Raw genomic sequence first — 27,605 nt, forward strand, 5'->3', positions numbered from 1 at the left:
GAAAGTATTGGCTGATGTGAGGTTCTTGCTAAGGCAACACAACTAGTGAGTAGTATCACATATCTGAGGTTGGTGACAACTGTAAAACAAGTATTTCTGAATATGGATGACTGTTTGAGCCCTTAACTTTTGCAATTTTTAAAGCTACTCTTGGTCTCACTTTTCCTTTTCAGCACTCTTCTCATGTCTCTAAATTCCACCATGGCCTCAGGAAGTCGCCAGAGCAGCTCTTTACATGATAATACTTGGTTGCTCCAGAACTGGACCAGCACGGTGCTGGTTTGTACCTGATAAACACAGTTTCTGTTGCATTTAAATTCAGCACATGAAATGGCACATGCCACTTGTGCCCACCTGAAGCCACAGCAGGTTCTTCACTCCATTTACTGTATGCATGGCTCTCAGATTAAAATCTACACATTTGTTATTCTCTGGTCTCTGGAAGAAAAATACAGTTAATTATAAATAGTTGTTTTTTTGTTGTTGTTGTTTAAGTGTGTGTTTGCCTAAGACCAGACAGGCAGGTTGCAGAGTGTGATTTATACTTTGACAATGGAGCAGAGAAGCTAAATTAGATAAGAGATACAATTGAAATTTGTACGTTTTGCTGGCACCTGGAGCAGAACTATTCATACAATACTAATGCATATTATGCCAGTGTTGAATAATGAATTTAACATTCTGAGCTAATATACAACGGTGATGGCAACAGAGATGCATTTCACGTATAATTCAGAAAACTGGGGTGGGCTAACTGTCCAGAAGGCCATGAGCCGCTGGGGGATTTAAAAGCAAAGTTAAACTAAACTAAAACTGGGCTGCACTAATCCGGCTGATAATAAGAGAGTTCAAGAGAATAATCTGTCAGTGTGCCAAACTGGCGCTATCCTACGGGAGCTCATTAGCTTAGCATTCTGCCTCAGTGGTCCTGCCTTGAATGAATGAGAGCACAGAAACAGGCACTGGTTGAGCTGCCTCCCACATTTCACTCCTTTGCCCATTTTCTCACACTCTGTCCTTTTTTCTGTTCTCGCTTCACTTCTCTTACTTTCGCAGGCTGCAATGAGTAGTTTAACATGACACGTCTACATTATGTCACTCTAAAATGTTCTAGCCACTTTTCAGACTTTACTTTCAGATTCATAAGATGTGATTTTGAAAGTCAGTTCACAAAAGCCCGTCAGCGAGCCAGACAGGCCTTTTAAAAACTCCTAACCTGGCCCTCGACCAAAGAGATTCTCCCTGGACTGAAGCTCAGTCAGCTTCGTTCACTTTCCACTTTAATGGCAGCTCAAATGTCTGCCAAACTTAGGAACGTTCTCCTTTTTGTCAAAGCTTTTTGTACACCATCTGCTGCTCCCCTACATTTAGCCCTCTCTCCCTGACAGCCTGTAAGAAAGTTATATCTCCACTGTGCAGCGGCGGAGCTACACCCCCAGCTACAACAGACAGGTAAGCCAACAGTCGAGGATTCCCATTAATAGATGTGCAGAGGTGAAAGCCAGTTTCTGACTGAAAATGATGCTCTGCCGCGAGTCGGTGGTGTTCTGACAGCAGTGAATCAGAACCACCTGCAGATTCTGATATATGGACTTTAATTAGAGACCTTTTAACTGTGATGTCAACTGAGTGAGGTGGGTTATTAAGACAGGATTGCCTGCACTCCTTTAATGATAAGTAATGAGCATGCAACCTCAGTGGAAATCAAGCACTGCTCCTGGATCTGGAGCCAATCAGGTTTCCTGTTACAGGATGTGCTCCAAATGACATGCAGACTGTTTAAAGAGGCCACCAAAATAATATGTGGCATTCATATGCACATGCATAGTGGAGCAGATACTGAAGGTTTCTCTGAGTGGTTACCTGTCATTCAAATCAATGGGAAACTAGAAGGCACAAGAGAAGAATCAAAGCACATGGGCATATCAGGTTTATGAGCTCTGTAAATGCACACCTCCATTATTTAGCAGTTCTTGAAGTGCACTGATCTGATCAAAGGCCTCACACCTCCACTGCAGGAAATTTTTAGCATTCCAGGAAGGGAAGGTGTCTCTGTAGCCTTCTCATAAAAACCACACACATACACAAATCATCTGCACTACAGCAGGCAGCTAGATTATTAACCAAGAGACACTTTCACGTGCACCATGGGGAGATGGCTGAGCAATTTGTTGCCAAGCACCCAATTCAAACACAAACATGTGCAACCACGCGCAAATACCAAACAAAAAGACTTAAGCTATTCACATAACAGACTAAATGTGCACCCAATACCCACCCATCACTGAGGTCCTGTGTATAACCAGAGAGGAATTAAAGAAAAGCACAGAAATTAAATCCAGTGAACAGAACCAGCCAGACTAAGCAGGGCAGGATCAGGGAGAACAGCCCGGTCCTCTCCGACATACTCCACATGTACAGTATTTCTGCCACCTCGCTGAGGCTGCCGGATGTGGCACACACTGAGAAGAAAGAAAAGAAAGGAAGCTCTGCAGGGGTGGAAAGGCAGAAAAGAAAAGAGCAGGCAGCTGCACAAAGGAAAAAAAAAAGGGGGGGGTACTTCTTGTCAGTTATGAGCATGAGTTGAGGAAGAGTGGGACATGCACTCTAGAGGTGAGGATATTTGAAGTGCACCTCAAGCAAACTGACTTCCATTTTTAACCTCGTTCTTTTCTATCCAGTTGCCATTCCTTCAGTTTACTACTCTCCCTCAGTGAATGAAGAGCGTGACTAACAAACTGTAATACTGAAAGTTTTGTCTACCTGGGGCACCAAGGTGTACCGTGGACTTTTTGAGCTTTGGATCACCCTTGTTGTTGCCATATTAGTGGTATTGGAAAATGAGCTAGCATATATAGTAAGTTTTCCATTTGTTGTGTTTTCTCTAAATGCTGTGCAAGTTATAAGAATTGGTGAAAATAATAATTTGGTTGTATTTTGTCTATCCGGAGGCCGATATCCATTTTCTTAAGCTGCAGTGCATTGAGCTCTTAGTGCCACCGCAGAAATGCATAACCTGAGAATTACACAAACTCAAAGCTATGTCTTTTTTCATATACACAATTGGCAGGGATTTGTGTAATGCTCTTTGCACGCCTGCAGCGGGACTCTGTGACTCTGTTATGATCTTTGACACTCATTTGAATTCCTGCAGGTTGTGTAAAAAAACAGCAGCTTCATCTATTTAGCGGAGCACAGACATGAACAGGGAGAGGGAAATTATGAGACGAAACATGGACAGCAACACACATAACCACAGACATGACTGCATCCATCACCCCAGTGTGTTCGCTGTGAGCTGAATTCATATGATCTGGTTTCCTCTAGCAGCCATCCCATAATAAACCAAGTTGATCTTGTTGACAGACCAGTATCACCACACGTTTATCTGTCTATCTGGAAAATATTGGAACTGCAATTATGGAGATTTTTGATTTTCAAACACATAAAACATTAATTCCTAACATAGCCTTCATTATCCATACCAGGATGTAGACCTTACATGTAAATACTGCTTTTGCATTCAAACATCTGTTGCCACATCCCTCACGTTACCACGACAAACATATGGCGGAGATATAAGACCGGTCACTGCAGAAATGCATTCACAGAAGTCTTATTTATAGGCTGCTGTAAGCCCATGTTTAAACTGCTTACTTTCATTAATCAGAGCTCTGATTAAAAAGGAAGAGAGAAAAAATGATTTATACTATGCTATTAAATGCGCTTAACATGAATCAGCTTAAATCAACCAGGAATGGCTCAACATTATCCCAGGTTTCTCATACACACACAACGTATGCTTCTCTAAGTGTTTATAAGGAGCAGAATGGTGTGTTTGTATGGAGATGGAACCCATTGTAAAGTTGCACCAATATATCTATTTATATTAAAAATGGATAAAAGAGCCATGTGCTCACAGTGACAAACACACAGAATTACCTCCCACATCTGCAGTTTCACTCAGCTCTGGGGTATACTTTAGCATCTTTCAGTTCATGTATTATTGCTTTGGTTCACTCTCACTGCTCTCATCAGGCTGGTTTTTAGCTGCAGGCAGCGGTTTTTACCAAAATACTTTTTATAAACCCATTGACTGCAACCACCTACCCAGCACCAGTAGACCACAGAAACTAAGTAATTCACATGGTGGATCACTGAGCAGCTAAAGAGCCAGATATTAAGGCCCGCCTCAGAAGCAGGAGAAGGCAAAAACAGAGCTTAGACTCAATACTGGACTGGGTACAACTTCAAACTAGGCAGCCAAAACACCATCACACCATGATAGCTTGACCCTCATAATGATTCCTTGACCAGGAAAACCCACCTCTAGAAATTGGAATCACACACATCATCAGTTTGAAAGTTATTCAAGATAAATTATATTTCCCTAATGTTGATTTTATTCAGGGTCTAGCTCAGTAACTTTTGAAGAGACATTAACTGTGTTGACACTCTAATGAATCAGCAGAGTTTCAGCTGGAATTTGATCTCAGCTGCATTTCTGTAGCTTCATTTGATGTCTCATAGTAGCGGGTTTTCCATATTGGAACATTCTGGGCCACCACACTTGATTGTTACTTGGATCCAGATCAAACTTTGGTGTGTGGTCAATCTTATGTGGATGTTATTGTGCAATTGTTTTCCAGGCATTATAGGTATGATGTATGGCATTAGAAGCAAAAAAAAAAAAAAAAAAATTAAAAGTGGTGAAGAATCCTTTAAAACATTCCTGGATCCAGATCATGACCTGGATCAGGGTATACTACCTCTCCAAAACATTAAATCCAAATCCAGTCAATTTTTGAGTTATGCTGTGAACAATCCATCCAAAAAACACACCAAATTCTGGAAAATACGTGACCTCCACCGTGGCAGAGGTAACAAATGCTAATGCTTCTTCTGGATTAGTGATAATATGTCATGGCTGATTCACCTCAGTGTTAGCCCCTTTCCAAACACCAAGTTATGATTGTCTGTAAAGCTCACAATGTAACCATATTTACTTTACTTTAAAATAAGGAACTAGCAGGCTAAATCAGTGGCCACACTTTCTTCCTAAAGTCATATTTAGAGCAGCTGACACGTCTAATTATCACCAGATGGAGGGTCATACTTCCTGTCCTGACATCATATTAATCCCATGAGACAAGCACACAGAGCTAATAGGCTGCGTATCATCTTTAGATTAATGTGACAGTAGACTGTCAGTAAGGTTTCCATTAAGCTGAGTTAAAGCAAAGCAGTGTTCCTTTATTTTCCACACTTTCTTCCGGAGCTCAGATCTGACATGCTGTTTCCTTTTTTGTTTTAGCCTGTGGGATGGCGGGAACATCAGAAGATCTCGTTCCATAGGGTTAATTGTTTGACATCATGAGGCAAGGATGATTTGTCTTTCACCATTTGAGCTGTTTAACTGCTACTTTCCCCTGATTATACGTGTATAATTTAACCCCCATGTGCAGTTACTCATCCTTTCTGGCAACATCCTTTCATGTCTCTTCACACTAAGGCTATTTCACACACAGTACATTGCTATTGTGTGACCACATTTCCTAAAGCACATGTAACCTGAGCCTTTATTGGACATGACATTTTAAGGCAGCTTCTGGTGCTATTTTGCACATAAATAATGCAGCATACATACATAAGCATTTTCTCTGGACTGTTGAGGGTTCATGAAGACAATAACATGACAGGAAACATGAAATGTCATCTGGCTACAGGCAGACATGACCTCACATTCATACAGTGGCAGGGTTAATAGGCAGGAACAAATAAGAAATCAGAGGATTTTCCTGCTGCTAGTACAAACACACTGTTAACAGGGGCCTGAGCAGACAGCTATGTCTTTTTTCGGTACTAGTGGATATGTGGCCATTACTGTCGTCCCCTCACTTGGCAGCCTGACATTTTAAATTGTGGAGTGAGAAAAGGCAGCTCCATTTTGTATTATTTATGCTACATTTCCTGGTGATTGCCACTTCACTTACACCCTCCTTCGCTGTGTGCAAGTCAGTTTGCACTTCCTCAATGCTTTTGTGCAAGTGCTGTTTCACTTCAAGAAATACCTCCCCCTGAGACACACCTAAGCTTTTTCAGACTGATTTCAGGAATACAAAGCATGGGAAAGATGGTGGATGAGCCTGTCCACTCTGGATGGCATCTTGGAAAAGTGTAATCCAAAGAAGAAATGTAGCAGGAGCAAACCTTCCATTGTGCCTGTCTCTTACACACACACACACACACACACACACACACACACAAACAAGCTTCATCCAGCTTACTGGCATACAGACTAAGAACTACAGAAGACCAAGGCTAATTAGCATTGCTGGATGCAATGCAGTAATGCTAACAGGTTGAATGTAAACAGCTCTTTTTTCACATCACTACAGTATACAGTCTCTCAGTGCAGAAATATGCAGTAGCATGAATGCCAAGCTCTTGTTTTGGCATCTTCACAGCAGGACAGAGTGGAGTTTTTCTTGACAGGGCCACAAAGTTGACTGCATCTATTTGAAGCAATAGCGCTGCTGGCAGATCACCCGATTTCTGATAATGTGCATAAGGACACACAGGAAAGCCTGTCATGACTTCAATACACTACAAGCATGTCTTGGCTTTAATCTTGTGTTTAAGCCTGTATTGCAAATCATCACACCTTCAGTCTCACCCACTTGAAAAAATGAAAACAGATTCAAATCAATTACGCACAAAAGGTCACAGTGGGAGCACAAACAAAACCGCTAATTGGTGAGTGATGAAAGGTGCCACGGTTGATGCGGCCATAAATAACTCCACAGTCCTTACCTAAGGCTTTGGTTTGCCACAGAGGTAATGCAAGGAGAGCTGAAATGCATCTCACACTCCTACTGACCAAATATAACTTGGCTCTCTTGGCTGATGCACAGGATTCACACTCTGAGGGAAGTTAGCAAGAGAAGTAGGAGGAGATTTGTACATGTTGTGTAAAAGTCTGTTTCAGTCTGGCCTGAATTCTTTAATGTTCTATATTTTCTTATTTGGCTGATAATCAGAGGCTTCAGATGAGTGAGCACCCAGCGTTTAGTTTACAACATGTCAAGAATATATTAACAGTATATAGCACTGTACATTGGGAGTAAATGTGCTGCTGAAAATAAACATGCCAAAACAAAAATATCAGCTTTAGCAGTAGTTTCTCTTCAGCGCTAATTATGAAATGTTAGCATGCTATGCCATGATTCTGAACCATGGATTTGGGAAATATACCTGCTAAATATTTAAACATTAACTTGTTAGCTGGGTTATTATTAAAGGCATTAGCTGCTGACATAAGCTTGCTAACATTCATGATTTTGGAAGCACTGCTGTGCCTATGTACAGCCTCACGGCGCTGCTAGTACGTGTGTGTGTGTGTGTGTGTGTGTGTGTGCGTGTGTGTGTTTGTGTCCATGTGAGCCCCACACTGTGGGACCCATGGAGGCCCCAGGTGGGCCAGCCCACACCCAGCCTAAAGTGTGAGCTAACTGTGGGCTCCCCACACTGAGCTAGGCAGAGTGGGCCCACAGCACCGGAGCCCACTGTGGACCCACTCTGCCTAGTGTGGGGAGGAGAGGAGAGAAACTCAGAGCATCATGGCAAACCCCCCCCCCAACCCGGTCTGTGTTTCCACTGATCCCAAATGGGCAGTTGAACGTTGCCTGTCACCTCTTTATTTTGTGTTTTGTGGGTGAACGAGTGGAGGGGAACTGTTGTAGCACTCTGACTGGAGTCCTGTCTTGGCTAATAGCCGGATTATGTCTCCCTAAGCCAGCACTGCCAGGTTTTTATTCAGTTATAGCCTGGGTAGCTCCTGGGCTTTATTATGAGAGTAGTGTTATGGGATATGTGAACATAAACATTTTCTGGAGGCTATGTGAGGTGGTCAGAAGTGTTCAAAGAAAAATACCTAATGCTCAAAGTGTCCAAATCATTTTTAGCACCATGCTGCTCTTGTTTATCGATTGTGTAGATTTTTCACTCGTGAATACACCTAATGATTTGTAATGTGCCACACATCTGTTCCTTGCAAGCTTTAAATGGAAGTCAGGAAATCAGAAAATTACCTAATTCTAAATACATTACTGACAAACCAAAAACATGTAAATGAATTTCATTTTTAAGCAAATAAGATGAAGATGTAAAGGTGTCAGGGTAACAATAGTTCAGAGTGACCTGAGATGTTACAGCCAATACAAATTCATTCAATGCTCTATGGAAATGAACACTTCAGGAAAACAGTCAAGTGGGACCACAGTGCATGGCCACACATGTGTGCTCGCTGTCCCAGGAGCTGGTTAAAATTCAAGGACATGCTGAAGGAAGTGCCAAAAAATCTCCAAAACATCTGCATGAGTTTCCATAAATCAGTTGCATGCAGAGGGTCTGTCATTGCCAGCACATGTTAACATTTCTCAGTATCTCACATTGTTCTTGACCTTTTCACTGACACTTTTTAATATTTCTATTGTGATTATAGGGCAGGAAGATTTCAGGGGAAATTAACACACAAATTTGCAACTAATCCACTGACTTGCTCTAATAGAAAACATGAATAACACAACTGGGATTTTGTCCAAGTTAAGATTTCCCATCAGTGATTTAAATCCCAAAAGCATATGGCCATGTGTAGTCGAATGCCCTTGCTCACTGAGTCAGCTAACTAAAAAAATCCAATTGAGAGTGAACATTTCATGGAAGGAGTTAATGTAGTGGGGCCAGTGGGTAGCACACAGAAATAGTCACTCCCAGCTGTCTTCTCTGTCTCCCACTCCTGTTTCTTTCCAGCTGTTTTGTAGGAACAACCATCCATCACCAGTCATTTGTGAAGTTGCTGTGTGTGGCCTTCCTTGTGGGGACCAGAGGCCGGTCCCCACCATGTAACTCACTGGTTTTAGGGTGGAAACATGGTTTAAGGTTAGGGCGAGGTTAGGTTAAGTATTAGGCGAGTGGTGGTTATGGTTAAGGTTAGGATAAGCCTATAGGAAATGAATGTAAGTCAATGTAAAGTCCCTACAAAGAATGAAAACACAGCTGTGTGTGTGGACACTTGTATCTGTCTCTCCCAGGTGGCACATTTTGTCACCGCAGTGACTCACAAGCACATACACATGCATGCAAATAAACCCAACAACTTGCAATTACTGTAGACATGCTTGAATGCACTCACACGCTCAGATACTAACATTTAAGGGAACCAAACTGGGTAGAGATGCTAAATGGCTTAAAGGGGCAGACCTGGACATGCCATAGACATGTCCCAAACATTCTCCTTCTCACACACATACAAAAACACTTTTCACCTGCCACATCACTTCACGCCATCAAGCTGTGTAAAGTGCATCCTTTAATAAAAGTGCAGTGCATTAATCCAGTGCAGGTGCACTCATGATTTACTGACTGGGGATTATAAGAGGGAATGGAACAATCAAGTAGAGAAAGGTCAAACCCACTGGGAACAAGGCTCTAGGCCCCGGTGGGCCACTTGAGCTTTTCCGGAGTCTGAATTTTGTTCTGATGTGAGCTGGTGGCCCTGCAGGCTTGCCTTAAATGGGCCAGTGTGAACCTGCAGAGCCTTAGAATCATTCCCAAGACCTGCAGCAGAACAGTAAGTCTTCTAGTGCTCAATTGTTTTATCTTACGTAAATAATATAGTACGATTAGCATTTGTAGTGATGGTAATGTGTCTTCTAGACTTTATATGCCAGGAATAAGATGACTGTGGAATAAGATTTGAAAATGTGGTGTATTTGGGTAAAGATAAAACTTTTAGCCACTTGCATCACTTAGAGGTCACGTATGATTGAGGTATTTATCAAGTTGGATCAATGAGATAAATTGTTTGTTTTCAAACAATGACTATGTCCATGATACCTTATTGCATTATGTATGTAAAATGTTTTGGATCTATTAAATATGCATTTGTCAAAGGAGGATATGTGAAAAAACATTTACATAAATACTGTATTAATGTAATAAGCAGTCACTCTGGACAGAGTCTTGGACAAAGGCCTGGAGAGCAAGCTTTTCCTGTGCCAAGATGTCCAAGGCTAGATGTCCACATGAAGAACAGAGGTGGATGCCAGTGGCATAGGCGCCCAGACTCTCCCCTTCTCCACTCTGTTGGCTGTGCACCTTAATCTAGGCATTATCAGTGTAGGCGCATCAGCCAGTGTACTGCAGTGCTCTCTCGATGGCTAGCCAGTCGAGTTGTTCCTCAGGCTGGGTAGCTATCTTCTCTGTTGACCAGACGTTAAACCAGGCTGCTACTTGCACTTGTATGAGGTACATCTCAAGCGGCTCTTCCCCAGTGTAGCATGGCAGCTTCAGCACCCCTCGTCAGTCAGCCCCTGGCTCCATGCTGTGGTCTGGTCAAAGCTCTGGTGCTTGTGCTCAGGTTCGGCTCCTCCGTCCTGCCTGACGGGCCTCGCCGTCTCCATCAGTGGCCTTGTTTTGGTGGACTCTCACTGAGAGAAGGGTGGTAGGCAATACTGACAGGGCTGTCAGGACATCTGTTCTGGGCTGCAGCATCACTGCTCCTTACAGTCAGGCAACAAGTTTGTTGATCTGCTGAAGCAATGTCGTCGTCTCTGGAGATCCCGCTTCTGACACCAATGTAATGTCAGCTGGGCTAGAAGGAGGACCTGGACACCAAAACTGCCTTTTCTACCCTCAAGGGAGCTGCTTTTTAACACACACACAGCAACAACAGAACACACCAAACAAACACTAACAAGTTGCACCAAGTCCAAACTATATACTGTACCTCCCGCCCAGAGGGGCATTCTGGGATACCCCACCAACAGTCTCTCTCCTTTAGCCTTATGGGGAGTCCTGCCAGGCACTGCTCTGCCCGAGTGGTGTAAAGAGCTGTATTGTCTTCAGTACAACACTAAAAATTATATGGATTATTAGCCAACAACCTTATGCATCTGTAGGCCTGATTCTAGTTTTAGAGATCATAAGTTAAAAGCATTAGTGCAGAGGCTGAACTTAAAGCTCAGGCAACAGACTCATCATCAAATTCAGAGGAATGCTTGCTGCTGCCTGCAACACTGAGACTGAGAGGGGGGATATATATGGTTCAGCGTTTCCCCTCACAAGAACAGCACAGTAATCAATTCCGTTTAGTACAAATCCAATGCACTTAAAACTTCCACCACGAATAACCAGAGGCTGCAGAACAGAGGTACATTTATCGATAAAGCAATTAATTTAAACCCCTCCTTTCCCTGGATCCTGATGCTCCCTAGCAGTGGGAAGGACTCTCCGGTAATTGTTACTCAAAAATGTAATGCATTACACAATAGCAACTTAACAAGTTTCTACTCAAACACTCTGTTGGAGCAGCAGGCTGTTACAAACACGGACAGATTAAGAGAATATGGGCCCCTGGGTAAAAGGAAGTAAAGGCCCCCCACCCCTCCTACAATGCAACCCAACTACAACCAGCACAGTGGTGGCCATTTTTTCTCTAATTGAAGTCATTTTGAGTCTCTTTGTAAGTGTATTGTGTGTCACTGTAGTATTTTGTGACTCTTTAGTAGTTGTCCTGCAGCTACTCCTAGCTGATTTGAGTCTCTTTGTAGCTGTTTTGAGTTCTTTTTGGTCATTCAGCATCTTTATGTTTGTAAATTATGTAATCATTTTATGTCTGATTGTTTTTGTGACTGTGTGATACGCATTAAACGTGTCTTTCCTGTTTTTGTTATTGTTTTGAGTCTTTCTGGTCATTTTCTGTGTTCATTGGCTGGAAAGCAAAAGTACGTCGTCTTTGGAAGAGTAACTGCGCTGATGTTACGTTACATTCGTGGCTGGTTAAACAGTAACCTACGTCATTTACGACGCCACATTGCTGACTTTGCGGTCCAGTGTAATTTTAATGGGGACTGGGTGAGCACCACTCTATCCACTGGAGAGCACAAAGGAGACAGGAGACAAAGAGCACCCAGTGTCTCTGGCACCGCCGTAAAGCGAGACATTACAAGCTGGAGCGGGACTGGACTTAAATCTTTCACTTTCAACGTGAAAGCGTATTTAGCGTCTGGGGAGGTGAGTAAGGATCCAAAAGTTCTTCCACTTGAACCAGTGTGTGCGCCGATGTCTCTGTATTTGTAACAAGAGATGGTTTTGAAATATAAGCTATCCCATTCATTGTTTTTCTAGAGTCATGGATAAGTGCGGCTACGCAAACTGCAGTTTTATTTTGAAAATAATCAGCCGGTAGTCGCGCCTGTATTGTGCCGAGCTTCACTCTCTCCATCTCTCAGAGCTCGGTCAGCTGGTAGAGGCAGCAGGATGCCAAGGGCAGCATGACACACGGCGTCCGTCCTACCGTCCCCTGACGTCGTCGCTCGGCCACGGCAACTCTGATGGGCGTTTTTACCTTCCTTTTACCGTGCACGACGCTTGGATATTTTCGGAAGCCACAAAATGAAGCGAATGAATGTGAGCAACAAGAAGTGTACTGTTGTTGTGCCTGTCTCCAGCATCACGAGTCCTCTCTGTGGATGCGGTGCCTCAGTGATTTTTAGTTCTCTATTTTCAGAGGATTTTATGTAGTGTTCAGTAGTGGACTACCCAACTTTTCCCCGCTTTTTGTTGTCTTTTTCGAGGTTTTCCGTCTTTGAAACAAAGATTTCAGGATAGACCAACTCCGGAAAACCAGCGACTTGACACCAGCTCCTGGCGGAATAACCATTGCTAGCGGTTATTCGCCTTTACAAGCATCTTCTCTGGGGTGGGAATACGACTGATGCTTGCCATGCTCGTCTATTCGAGTTTTGTATCGTCTCGTTGTTTGTCTGTTTGTCCCACAGTGGCATGAAAATTCATGAATACGTCCAATTACGCATGCACCATGACGGTAGTAGGCTGTGCGTAATATCCTATTATTATATCCCTACCACATGAATGCAATAACAAACACATCCAGCTTCATTCCTGTGTTTGGAGAAGATTTGATAGATCCATTCTAACTTGACTGGTGTGTGTATGTGTGTGACGCATGGGCATTATGAGTATGGCAAGGTAGACTATTGGGACTCTTAAGCCTGGAGTTAAATATTCATTTGTATCCTAGATTTTATAGTTGTTGTTTTTTCTTTCTAAGTGGCTAAATGTCAAAATGAGAGGAAGTATTTTGAACCAAGTATTGAAATATTACAAGTACTGAACATCATTTTGTCCCCTGAAGTCACGTCGGTGCCTGTAAATGTGCCTTAAGTTAGTTGCAAATTGAAAACCTTTTAGACGCAGCTCCGTGACATTGCCATTATTAACGCCCCATGTGTGTGGATGGATCAGGGGAATCTGCGCGCAAACATGCACGTCTGTTCATGTGCCTGCGTGTGCGCCCCTGGCCGCGCTAACATGCCCCTTCTGTGCGTGTGTAACAGCCACGCTGGAAGTCGCCCCCCATGTGGCCGTCCGGAGTGGGGAGCAGGCAGCCCTGCCCGCGGGAGTCAGCGCTGCGCAGGTCAGCCATCAGCGGCAACATCAACGCACTGCCGCCGCACCACGTCCCCACCGGCCGCAGCATCCGAGTGTTCATCTGTGCCAACCCCGACGGTAAGAATCAGCGTGACACCCCCCTCACCTCATCTGAAGCCTGGAGACTCTCACAGTGACACAACACTCAAGCTTATTGCTGTGACTCATTTCACACAGGTTTCGCGATAATTCAGACTAATCAAACTTTTACAGGTCTGAGTTAAATTATCTTCGGTGTAAATTAATGTCGTGTGGGCCGTGGGATCCAACTTGTGTGGCATTAGCATTTCTTGATAAGTAATCATGAGTGAAATCTGCTGCATTTCCCCACATCTAAAATAACTGAACTTGAATTACAATATCAGTGTCATGCATCTACAAAATAAGGTCTGTCCAAGTTATCTCCACTATTGTTTGGAGAGAGGGAGGGAGGGCGCACCAGGAATGTTAAGGGAAGTTGCTTCTGTCGTTACATCACTGCCAGCTGCTTCAACCCACAAAACTAATGAACTGAGCTTAGATTGTACACGGTTATGGCCGAGAGTAGATGGTGAAAAGTGTGGCATTGTTTAGCCACCTGTAGCTGGCTCAGTCGTTCTGGCCATCCCGTCACAGCACGAATATGACGCTCTGACCTACAGGTGAATTAGCTCTTTTCACTCTCTGGGCTCAAATGGAAAGACACATCTCAATCTAGACTGTGAAGAGAGCTAATTATAAACTGTTGTTTCCAGTGAAGCAAGGTGCTGGTATCTAGTGTCATATCCTTGTAAGGGAGTCACAGAAGTATGCACTCTGTATCACTTCAAACTGTAGCACAGAAACACTGCTTAATCCCCCATATTCACCTTGGTCAGATCATATTTGCAACCAGGTATTCTTTGCATAACAGATGAGTTTGCTCAGTTACAGTTGTCCAACTGCAGCAATAGATCTACAGTATACTCTGATACTTTCCTATACTTGCAAACGTTCCTGTGGAAAACCTGCCCTGCTCCTGCTTCATGCACAGTTAGTTATTCATAACTGTGACCCAGGTCTGCTCTCAATCCTGCTGCACAGCCGATGCCTCCATGTTCACTAGAGGGGGCTATCAATGCACTGGTTCACTTTACTGTACATGCACAGTAAAATAATTAGACGGGCAGCAATGTTATGGATCAAATTGATCAAATTCCATTTTGCTACCCAGTGAAAATAAGAGAAACCATCTCTGCTTCAGCTTCATTGTGTTATTTCCCTTCAACATTTTAATTTAAATCCCACCACTGGCATCTTACTGCATGTGCAATGAAGCACTGATATTTGGAAAGGCCTTGAAACTGAATTAGTAACTAAGTGTTCCTCACTGTGCCGAGAAGACACTGAGCAGGACACCCATCCTCCCAGTTCTCCCTTATCTAAACATGTAACGCAGCAGTGTTAGGATCACCCTCACTCTGATAAACATCTTGATAGCAGTTAACTAAATATATGTTGCCCATAACAGTGTAATTTCACTATTTGTAATATCCTACACTAGAAAGGTAAACAATGCTATCTGCAGCGATCATAACACCACAACAGCACTTTTTTTTTTATTGTGTCTGTGACTGGGGGACCTCTCTGCTGTGATCTACAGCGCCGAGAGTTGTGTTTGCTCTCTGCTTATACTGTTGGCTCTGCTGACCCTAATGCCCTTAATCAAAAGCCACAGACAACTGGAACGTACTCCGACTGCTGCATTCAGCCCTGTGCTGTGTTTGTCCATAAAGGGGCACAACACTTAATTTTAACTATGTTAAGAATTTGATAGAGGGTGGTTTTAGACATCAGCACTGTGTGGAGATACTACAATAGCAAATTCATGCCACAGTGCAACGAGGTACCGTAGAGTATTTTAAGGTATTCCAAATTGTTGGCCAAAATGTAAGCTAAACAACTAATTTGAGTCCGTTAACATCCTTCTTCCATGATGTTAATGAATCACTCAAGTTTTTGGCTCAGGTGGTGTGTGTGTGGCCACAACCAATCAATTAAAAACCCTGCTATCTGTTCTTGCCAGACAGCAGCAACAAACCAAAGAAAAGCCTAATGTGATTTATGTTTTTTGCATTTGTGTGAACTGTTTAGCACATCACGTAGTCCATCTCATCTGTCAATATGCACGTGTGTTTGCGTGTGTTCTCGGAGAGCCATATAAGTATAGCAAGACAAGTCCATTACCTTGCTGTAGTCACCCTGGGGCCCTGGTGTTGGTCATACAGGGAGCTATTTGTATGCAAGCTATCGCTTAAGCTGTTTAAAATGGTTAAAAGCACAAGGCTTCAGGGATGTGATGCATAAAAATCATGTAACCCAATGCACCATCATCAAGGCTATAGTGCGTCACCACGGAGACCACTAATTACATTTCACACCCCAGTTATTCCCAGTGTTCCTGTTTACTTGATTTTTGTGATTTGGTGGCCTCTTTCCTTTGAAATGTTTCCACAGTCTTCTTAACTTTGCACTTTTTTGAGTCGAGTCTGGTGAAAGAGAACGGGGGAGTGAGTGGGAGGGGTGACGGAGGATGGAGGGAGAGGTGACAAGTGGAGAGACTGTGTCAAGGACAGCGTTTAGGTAATCAGCTGCTTCTCAGTGGCAAGTCAGCGCTGGATTATTGGATGAGCCAACCTGCATTCTGCGCCGTGTCAAGTTTATGGTGCATGCTATACCCCCACACCCTCCCGTGTCGTCCTATGCCTCCTTGCCTCTCTTCCCTCTAACTAGTTTGGCAGCAGCCTTTAGTGACCGTTCTCTCACCTAGAGCCCTGTGGAGAAATTCTGCACCCCTAGGACATCATTCTGACAAATTCAGCAGTTGCCCTCATGTACTCATCTAACACCCAGGATGTTCAAGCCATTTTATGGGACACACTAAAAACATTTCACCAGGGAATGATGGCACCAATAGCAAGCAGCCCGTTAGATGCACCTAGTGATTATCCAATCGTTACCAACATAATTAACCTCTAGAAAACTAGTGTGATCTGCAAGCACTTTATAACTAATGGGATTTTATTTTATGTGCTTATCAAGGGCTGTGCCGAGGGAGGGTTTCTAGGCTTAATACTGATAGCTGAGACTGAAAATGAGCAAACTATTATCAGGTAATTTCAGTGTCTTTTTGAGAGACGTGTCCATTCTGGGAACCTCTCCCTGTTTTTAAACTTTCCATAATATAACGTGGTAAGACTTCAAGTCTCGCCAGACACAGTTTTTTCATTGTATTCTTTAGTTTTCAGCATCAAAATGTCAAAACAGCCAAGGTCTGTCTCTCTGTACTGTGCATCTTCTCTTGCTTCTAGTTATACCCTATTTATTTTTTGCACAACTTGAAGAAATGTATCTTTTCAAACACTGATTTCTAGATTCCAGATTCATGTTGATGAAGTTTCTGAAGTCGAGGAGTAGCTGGTTCCCATCAAAAATAAATATTTATCCCCCCCACACATGTTCTGAGTAAAATAATACAAATTCTTTTTGTTTTTCTAGATCTAGAAATAAAATACTGCAAACAGTGATTCATTGTCATAAAAATAAGGCTATTCAGCATTATGAACTAAAACGTATGATCTGGCCATGAGGTTCCTAGTGAGGCAATAAACTAGATGCAAAGTAAATTCAACTGATAAACAACTGGTTTCTACATAAAGTGAGGAGAACAAGCCTGATAGAGTCATGGAGCCTTAACATCCTCCAAACCTGCCTCTGTTGTAGAATAACATTTAGGAAATCCCTACATACATTGATCTCTGTAGTAACTTACTGCATTCACCTTGCAGAGGTTTTGAAAGGAGTTACATCACACCTTTTAATGAGTAGGTGTTAATATTTCTGCGGTCATCCGCTTCAGCCTGCAGGATCACGTTGGATGGAAAGTTTTTAATTTGAAGCTAACGTGCACGGTGTGTCCATGGTTACCTGAGACAGGACAGAGTATCTGTGATCTTGAACAATCAGTCACCGTGGCCCACTATAATTGGGCTTTGATAGGTTTAGTGTGTTACTGACATACAGTAAATGTGAAAATGTTAGAGCCTAAAAGCTCCACTAGTGGTTTTTGAAACAACAGCTGCTGGCACAGATGTTACCCAGCGAACTTAATAAAATACATTTTTATATGGGGTGGACTAACACTCCTTCTGTGTGCAGCCACCATTAAGGTTATTTAAATCTAATTATATTACTGGCAGAGAGGCAGGGGACTTCCCCGATCACTGTTACAGTCGATCTCATATTAACATCTTTCACATTTTTCCCCTTAATGCTTAACATCAAGTGTGGCACAGTAAGCTCCAGTGGATTTCCTTCATCATGATTCAGTGGTATTCAGATAACCTGTAGACTCTGCCTGTGTTCGGGAAACGCAGGAACAGCTGGCCCTTATGGATGGATGAGTTACACAGCCACAATTTGCCTTCATCATCTTCCAGGTCATTCAGTATTGATTTGCTCACCGACTCTGCTTCTGCGTGATTCAGATCTGCACATTAGATAGTTTGGTCTGTTCTGATGCATTGTGGAGTTAGTGTTCAACTATGTCCAAATTGTTTAGTGTGAACACAGACTGGACAGAAATTGATTTATCTGCAGCGTTCGTGTTACCTGCCAAAAGCTGCTAGCTAGCGTTGGTTCCTGAACCAAGAGCCGAGATCAGTGTGCTGCTCTCACAGACGGGATCTCTAGGACCTCTCTAAGTGAGCTACAGTCGGCTAAAGTTACAGTCAGTAAGGTGAGATCTAAACGATTTAAGCAACTTTTCAGCCAAAGCAAAACAGAAATGTTTGCAGGTAAATACAGCATGTATCTCCACAAACGGCGTCCCCGTCTCAACATTCAACACTGCATGACACACCTTCATATTTTCTCTAGTTTGCCATAAGTAATGCAGGAACAGATGTGTTCATTAGTCCTATATCCAAGTCATTTAACCTCTGTTGTATTGTAGTCGAAGCAGACGTCTCTCTAAACTGATGAACCAACCCTTTAAGCCCCCCAGATACACATACCGGCAACACTATGGATGACTGTAGTGTCACAGTATTGAGCTGCACACTCTCCCACTTCGTCCTAATCAGTGATCTCCAGGCTATTGTGCAGCAAGTGCCTCTGGAGTGTCAGTTGGTGGAGCTCGAGGAGATCCAAGTGATGGTTTTGTCATAGCCTGGTTGATGAGACTCAGAAAGGGCAGATGTAAAGTGAAGAACCAGCTGAAGAAATGTCAGTCTAACTAATGAAAGTGTTGTAAAAAGCCTTTAGGTGGAACATGCACATGCTGAAATGATATATAAAGCGCAAAAGCCAAATATTCACTGGTTGCAGCTTCTCAGACATGGTTTCCCACTTCTGTTTTTAATCTGATATCATTTTAGACCTGTGAAACTTCTGATCTGCTTTTTGAAAATCATCTTTATATTTTATATACAAATAATAAGGTATGTGAGTGAGACAGAAAGCAGAAATAGAATGACAAGAGTGAAGGACATCAGGCTACATTTCTCTGTTCAACTGGCCGCCCGTGAGTTTCCCTAAAAGACAAAGAGAAAGGAGAAAAGAAGTGAAGAAGGAAGAAAAGGAGAGCTGACAGGACACGCCAGAGAAAAGACAGATCAGTCGGCACAATAAGCAGACTGGGAAATTGGAGGGAGGGACACAGCGAGAAAAAGGGCGAATGTAACATCCAGGCTTTGTTTCTTTGCATGTGGGTGTGTACGCAGCAGACGCACATACTGTGCACATCAGGCTGCCACAAGTCATCATCCCACAAAAAAATAAAAGAGCGAGAGGCTTCTTGCTGTTATCAGCACAATACAAACAACAACACGGTTTAGACTGTCGGCTTGCATCGAGACTCAAATTTGGTTTGTACCTAACAACACTTCCCAAACACAGTAACAGGTTTAATCTAAATTCCATTAATGCTGCTATATTTGCAGCTGTGATGTCACCTGTGTCACGACGGGGAGATATACATTTACTGTACTGTAATGCATTTCTGATGGGATGAGATGAGAGCACCACTGATGCAGCAACTGCCATTTATTTCATTTGCATACTATTAGAGGCACTGGGTTTTGATTTGACATTTTGCTGGGGTAGCAGTCTGGGGGGGGGTACATGTATGGTCATGGCCTGGAGCCTTACTAAAGATAGACGAGGGAAAGACACGCCAGGCTAAATTTGTGGGCTTTCCAACTCACGCTGTGTGTGACACGGTCAGCGGCCGAGGGGATGTTTGTGCATTGCCCACCATGTGTGGATGTCGGCTACTCGGCCACACAGCGCTCTCTCTGCTGGGCATGTTCTGTTTTTAACCATCCCTCCACACCCTTCAGAAGAAGGGAGGGAGGAAGAGAGTGAGCCTGTCCGAATAAATTACAGTAACTATTTTGACGACAGTGGAAAAGCGAGGAGAGGAGGAAAGAAAGTGGGACACAGCAACAGGCCGTGGGCACTCACTCTGTGACTCAGACTGTCCAGTATGTTCACTTTGTGTAATCTCACATCGTTTAACAGTATGTGTCAGCACTGGCTCTTCCAGGTCACCATATTTTTAAGGGTGTGAAGAGCATATTTAGAAATATTTATATGCCTTTAATATTGCCATGAACCATATTAGAGGTGAAACAGTGCTTTTGATGACCAACTAATCATCACTTAAGCAAATATCAGATATTTGCTGCTGCTTTTTGTCACACAAGAGTTTCCTGAATACTTAAGGGTTTTGCTCAAACAAAATAAGCAATCTGAAGATGTCAGACTATCTGGGAAATGGTTATGAGCAATTTTCACTATTCTCTGGAGTTTTATAGACAAAACTACTAACTGAATAACTGAGAAAAGAATCCGCAGATTAGCACATAATGGAAATAATAAGCCACAGTGAAGAATGACAATGAATTGAGTTTTAAATTGTTAAAAAAAAAAGAGGAAGCAAGCTTCTCTCCAGCAGTGAGAATAGGGGAAATCAGTGAACTGTATTTTCATTTTGTTTAGAAAATAGCAAGTGGTGTAAACACACTGGTGCTCTTAAAGGAAAAGGGTTGAAATCTAGAGATATTTAATCCTGTTAATGATTTATCTGAATGAGGACACTGATTTTAGACCCTACTTTTAATTTTTTTAAGATAAATTTCCAGGCTGTATGTTTTTATACATAATAAACTTTCAGGTAGAACATATTTCTTAACTCTCAAAAATATACCAATGTCAAAAGTGGCTGGTTTCTTCTGGGAAATACAGTTATTTGTTGAACTGTTCCTTTAATGATCTCCATTGTACGTCTAATAAAAGCTTTTAAAATAAGTGACTCAAAGTTTGCCTCTGCCAGCAGACTATTTTAAGATCCCCTTTTGCTTTTGTTTCCAGACACAGAAGCAGAGAGGAACGCACTGAAAGAACACGTCTACCCCAAACTACGAGACTTCTGCAGGGAGAACTATGGCATTGAATTCCAGGTAACCAGCTCCTTTTTTTAGCCTTCCATTGACTCCAGAGACCTATAACTTCCTGAGCCGACTGTTAAATGCCTCCAAATGCAACACTGTGGCTACACAGGCGTCGGTGCCCGGAGGGGCCCCCTGAGCTCCATGCAGAGGTCTCTGTCCCTTTAAGCAGCCAGAAGGCCAGCAGAGATAAGACTTCCTTCGGGGAAGGCTGGCACAAATCTTACTGAGGATAAGGCAGCGTGACGTGAGGGTTCTCCCTTTGTTATTGTCAGAGTATTGCTGCACTCTCTCTGTAGCATCCACCGATCAAGATCATTTGCATTGCAAATCAGCGTCTGTGTACATGGAACGATTGCTACCAGAGGGTTGTTTGTTTAACAAATCCACGGGAGCCCTCGAGTCAGGGGGAGATTTCTGCCTAGATTGTGGAGATTTTGTCTGATGCAGGGACCGGTGACCCCTGAAGTGTTTCGTAAGCTGCAGTCAGCGGGATGTCAGCAGCGAATTCTCATTTCATGCTGAGAATGTTTGGATCATAAATAGCTCCGAGCAACATACAGTACATCTATACCAACATAATACAAAAGTATTGAGAATACCTCCACTGTGTCCTCAAGGACTGTCCAGTTGTTTACAAAGCTGGGTATTGTTCAGATTTTTAGTGATTCTGATTATCAACTTTGGTTCTGTAGTTTTGCAAAACCAGTTATTTGGAGCCTATTGAGGATGCTACAAACAGGCATATCTCATAAATGAATTATTATGGCTTCCTTAGGGTAAGAATTAGATCAGGGTTAGCATAAAGAAATTAAGAGGTAAAAAGACACAGTACACATACTGTAGATTAAATTATGCACTAAGAGTGTGGCTGGATATGAAACAGCAATGTGGAATCACTTTCTGAAAATATTTGCCCTGGACAGAGGATTGTTACGATGGCAGCCTGATTGAATGAGTTGTGAAGGGGACATGAGGGCTGCAGCGTGATAGGGGTCGTTTTAAGTCTAAATGATCTGAGTATTTTTTACATGTGTTAGCATTAGCTAATATAACAGCAATATAATCATGACCGGGGGCATCAAAAACACCATATTCTTAGACCATTCAGGAGGAAATGACAGATTCCTTTGCTTGCATGAAATCATTGTTGTGCAGTGATCACATTTCACCCTAATTTATTTTTGTGAGTCTTAGCCCCACTTAGCTCCAGTCCACCATATCAAACACTGTACACATCTGGAACAGATGCTCCGGAATTCTACAATCCGTCTGTAAATTCGAGTTTATTACCAGATAATTTCCGAAAATAACCATATGCCGCAGTTCATTTCTACCGTAAATGCTAAGCTAGCACTACATTGAGGAAAATTCTGTACAATCAATCACAGTTCAACATAGCTGAAGAATAGCATTTCAAATAACATAGTAAATATTAACTGGAGTTTAAATTGAGTTATTTCTTTAATATGTTCAATACAACAACAACTAAAAAAAAATTCTGTCACAGAACCTTCAGTGTTTTTCTGTAATTAATGCCAAACTGTTTTATTCTTTATAGGAAATAAAGAACCAAGCAAATCATGGACCTGTAACATAAAACATTAGCAAGAAATTTCAAACTGGTTTTACTTCAAAACCATTTAGTATTTGTCAATATGGACAAAAAGACTGAAGATAGCCACAGATCATCTGTCAGCCATTGTAAACCTCCAAAACAACATACAGGCCAACCAGACGCGGTCTCTACAGATTTAATGCCTGGATGATTCTTAACGAGAAGCTTCAAATATAGTGTACGTGTTGCACCTGCAGCAGGTAAAGTAACTTTGCGTGGTTTAACGTAGAAAACGAGATAAACACCGCCGCTGCGTGTGAGTGAGAAGCGCGAGATAATGCAGGAAAAGGCAGGCAGAGACATTCTGGCTCCGGGATCCGAGGCCACGTGTCTGTCTGGTGATTCAGCTCGCTGTGATGAAGCGTGAGCTGACATGATTATGCAGAAGGCCCGGGAGTTAATACTATGATGACTCACTTACTCCCATCCTCCTCCTCCTCCTGCTCCTCCTCCTCCACCCAAACCCCTCACTCCTCATCCTCACCCACGCCATGTGAGATTTACTTAGCACCTTAGCTAAAAATCAGTTTCCTGGAGATCAGTAGTGAGTTTAATGTTTTGGTTGAGTAAATTTTTTTACGTGTTAAATTATATATGGTATCTGTGTACGGTATCTTGTAGCATGTGTAGCTGTTTTTTTTCTACTTGCATTCATGTTGTGCTTTGATTTGTAATTTATGTGCGATCCCGCCTCCCCTTACACACACTCGCTGTCTCTCACACACATCCGCTGGTACGCACCGATACACATATGCCAAACTGATGAAACCCAGTTCTCCCTGGACCCACATCAGTTTCTATCAAGAACCTTCCTTTAAGAGACTGGAGAGAGATGGATAGAGGAACAGAGGGTGGAAGAGGGCGTGGACATCCAGCCAAGGGGCTGAGGGCTGCATCCTCATTCAGTCAGTACACAGCAGCAGTCGGGGATCTGGATCTGTGCTCCCTGTTTCCTGATCTCTCTCAACACTTGTTGTTTAAATAAATGACACAAAACAGACATACAGAAGGATGCAGAGTGGAAACAGAGGAGTGATGCCAGAGACAGCATCAAGGTCAGACAGGTTTTCACCACATGCTAGGGCTGTTCTCTAACCAATGAGCCGTCACTGTTTCCATCAGTTAGCTTCGTAGTATGGCCTTTTATTTTAAGCTCCTGCATTGCTCTGTGTACAGCGATGTAGCAAAATAGAAAGTTCAGACTCGACTGACAAAGTAAGAGTCAACTCAGTGACTTTTAGGGGGCAGCCCAAGTAGCCACTCGATTACTGTTGCCCTGTGTGAGGTTTGGCTTGCTCTAATATGGCTTTAGTTAGCGGAATCCAAATATCCAGTGTCCAACCATATGGTGTTATTAGACACTCACATAGTATATTGACAAATTCACCATCAGATTTGTATATTGGGCTTCGTGGTGATGTGGTGGCACCCTGTTTGTTTTGTCTCAAAACACTAGTCTGAAATCAGACCCAGCTGACAGAGCCCAAGTCCAAATGAAAATTTAATCGAATCAGCTCAGGTAGGGTCCTATTGCACTGCTGCTGATGCGGGGTCTGGCACCGAAATAGACATGAGGATTATTATTGCTCTTTCTTACTCCGGCTGGTTATTGACTGGTGGCACATCATGCTGCTGCCAGTGATGATGTTCGCTGTCTGGGTTTGTCTTGGTTGACTTGGTGTAATTATTCTCACATTTAGTCGTATTGGACTTGGCATCTTTCTTTGAATACAATTTTATGCTTAGTATTGCCTGTTATTGGGCCCATCAGGTGTATCACTTATTAATGGTTTGATCTATTGACTGCATAAATACAGACAACACATCACCACTTCCCTCCACTGTGCCGAAATGAAGCTAAGATAGCGCAACTACGGCAGCTGCCATCTTGGCACTTTGCAAGCATATCCTGTGCAGTGGTGGCTGAGTTGTTGCGTGACAGCATTGGACCACCAATCAAAGTTGTCAAATCATCCAAATGACACCCCTTTTTATATCAAATAAATTAAAAACTTTGTGAAGCAAACTGCGTTACATCGAGAGGTGTTTAATATTGTTTTGTCCATCCCATTTATATAAACAAAGGTAGGCTAACTGTTCGACACAAGAGAAGACTAAAGGTTTAACATGAAGCAAGATCTGCTTGACATATTTACTGTGGAAGAGCAGTCGAAAAGTAAAATTCTTTGTAAGTGTTATTGCAGGGGATTCTCAGAAAGTAGTATTGGTGGAACATGGATTAGTCTTTAGTCTCATTTTTATTGTGGAAATGTGTACGTCTCATCTGGCAGAGCTCTAAAATCCCAGGTTCCATCATCTTAAACCATCTTGAGACTCAAATCATCTCGTCAAAAAGCGACTTTCTCCCACATGGTGGAAGCAGCTCTGTTAATAATGTAGGCGGACCTCTCTGTGGTTGCCATACTCACTGGCCATCACACACACACAGAGAGTGCAATTATAATAAAAGTTTCCTGACCACAGATGTGTGAAAGTGTTCAGCAGCTGTCACTCAAGACAGTTACAACTCACAACACAAACAACAAGATGGGAGACTAAAACACAGGGTGAGATGACATTTCACACTGATTTTACAAAAGCTTATTCATGTAGATTGTCGTGCTTGCACTTTTTGAAAGACGGAGGATACACCTGCCATTGTGGCTTTCTCAGAAAAGACAGTGTTATTAAGTCGCCCACTCTTAACTTTAAAAGCTTATTTTTTAGTCCTCACAAGCTCTTAAATAGCTTTTACTGACAGCTAATCTTCTCCATTATATGACAGGAAATCTCGAACTTTTAGACTCACTACAAAAAAAAAACTTGAAAATCCCAAAAATTCTTCATTCTGTAAAGAGGATGTTTTTCTGTCACCATGAAAGTTATGTTTCAGCAACAGAGTTTATCTGTTGTCAACGGGAGCGCTCAGGAAATACGAACATATTTCTACAAAATTTAATGGACAGAAGTGTTTTTATTTATAACTATGAAACCAACAGGATTCTCAATGATGAATGAGCATATTTAAATAAAAAAATTCCATCAATGTACCAAAGTGTTATCAGCGATCCTTGAGAGTAAATAAACTGAGGAATAGTGTGTTTTCTGAGTAGCTTCTAGTAATACCAACACTTTTTCTCCTGGCTTAGTTCACTTCAACCTTGTTGTACACAGTGGTCACATTAACTCAGAGACTCCACCTGCAGTTAATTCACTGGCTGAAAGAGAGTGATGTTACCCAAATGATATACTGCAGGCAGTGGTTCTCTGATTAGAGAAATGAACAGACTCAGTCAGAGAAACCAGTTTCCTCAGTGAAAGCAGTGTGTTTACACCATTAGAGTTAACTTGTAAAGTAAATGCTGTCTGGATTATGCTTTGTTAAAATGCAAGATAGCCTGTGTGCCCCAGGATATACACACATTGACCTGAAAACAGTGTATTTTAATTTAACCGTTTCTGGTGACTGTAAATTTCCATTGCTAGAGTAGGGGATGTTACACAGTGATTTATTTACTTATTTTTTAAAAATCAATGCTGACACACTGGTGGTAGAACATGCTGCTAACGTAGCCACCTCTACATTGGTGGCTAACAAAACAACGGACACTAGCGGGCTGGAAACATGAAGCCATTTCACGAATTGGCTTCACAAACTTAAAATCTCAGCCAAAAAGGTGCCAAATTATTCTCAATTGGTGCGGTGCACAAGTCTGGCCAGCTAAATATATTTTCTTAAACACTCCACAATACACCTGCACTGGTCAGTGCACTGATTAGTTTTTCATTGTAAGTTTACTCATTAGATTGAGGGCTTCCAGGTTCTACCTGCTTCCATTTAGTTCTCAAGCTTCTCCATCAGGCATGGACGTCATTAAACAAACAAAGCTCACTTCACATTAAGATTGCTTCCTCATCCTCTAAAAAAAATCCAGGCTCATATGCAAGCCTTAAAGCAGCGGCCACGGACTTTGCCTTGAGATGTATCGATGCTCCTGAGCAGTTTTCCTGAAGGCCTGCCCCCTCTGTGCTGATGCTTTATTAGAGTCACCATAAGTCATGTGATCTCACTACTCTTAACCCCACTGTGCCATATTCACCACATTGTGTTAGAACACAACACGTTTTCTTTCAAATACGCTGAAGTGTCCTCTCAGCACTCATTGACAACTGGAATCAACTTATTAGATTCCCGACCTCTCATCATATCAGGTGGTCTTCTGAAATCAGTAAAACACGGCATTAATATATGTAACATTAAAGGCTCTGTCCCACAGTTTCACTGCTAAACCCGCACTCTCTGCAGCGACAAAGCAAGCTGTATTCAAACATTCTTAGAGATTTACAACATGTTCTTAATGAAATCGCCTGCATTTGGGAGCTTAAGATATGTTTATGTTGGTGCTGTATCTGCATTTAGGTTCTTTCTTCCTGAATCCCAAAATCAAATAGTTTGGCATTCAATAAATGAAACCAGCTTCTCCTGCACCTGACCCACCATGGGCAAACGCCTTCTAGGGGCATTAGAAAGCTGCTTAGCAGAAGCATCTTCGGCTCTAAGCAATGGCAGCCCCGCTACCACAGTTTAGGGAGCGGGATGTAATCAGACAAAGAGCAGCAGCATTGACAAAGTTGGCTGGTGGAAAAAGAAGAGGAGGGTGAAAAGACACAAGGAAGCTGTGAAACAGTTCCAGCCAAATCCAGTCTCACAGGAGTGTTTTATTCCAACTATGCTTCCTTCGGTAAAAACCCTCTGTACTAATCTCTTGCCCAAACATTTTCCCTCTTAACTCTATTTGTGTCCCTTTGCCTATTTTGGGTAAACATTCCCTGACTGTTGGTCTCTCCTTTTCTCCTTCATACTCTAGCAAAGCACAGTGGGTCAGTTCAATCTGTGTATCCTCCTCATACACACACACACACACACACACACAGGCAATAGATATGACTGTCTTCATTTGGCTCTTAATTACTGTGCACCCTCCCAAACACCTGCTGAAACC

General features: G+C 42.5%; 1 protein-coding gene across 4 annotated transcripts in view; it reads left to right on the forward strand.

Moving 5' to 3' along the window:
- The first annotated feature begins 11,905 nt into the window (after positions 1–11,905).
- nwd2 (NACHT and WD repeat domain containing 2) overlaps positions 11,906–27,605 on the forward strand; it is a 40,850-nt gene continuing 25,150 nt past the window's right edge. The window contains exons 1-3 of one of the 4 annotated variants that reach the window (XM_020611362.1): positions 11,906–12,075; positions 13,422–13,593; positions 20,908–20,996. In XM_020611362.1, the coding sequence (XP_020467018.1) occupies positions 13,443–13,593; positions 20,908–20,996 (240 nt within the window). In that variant the 5' untranslated portion in view covers positions 11,906–12,075; positions 13,422–13,442. The other 3 variants (XM_020611360.1, XM_020611359.1, XM_020611363.1) reach the window with 3 other exon arrangements.

This window comes from Monopterus albus, unplaced genomic scaffold (assembly GCF_001952655.1).
Source record: "Monopterus albus unplaced genomic scaffold, M_albus_1.0 scaffold112.1, whole genome shotgun sequence".
NCBI lineage: Eukaryota > Metazoa > Chordata > Actinopteri > Synbranchiformes > Synbranchidae > Monopterus > Monopterus albus.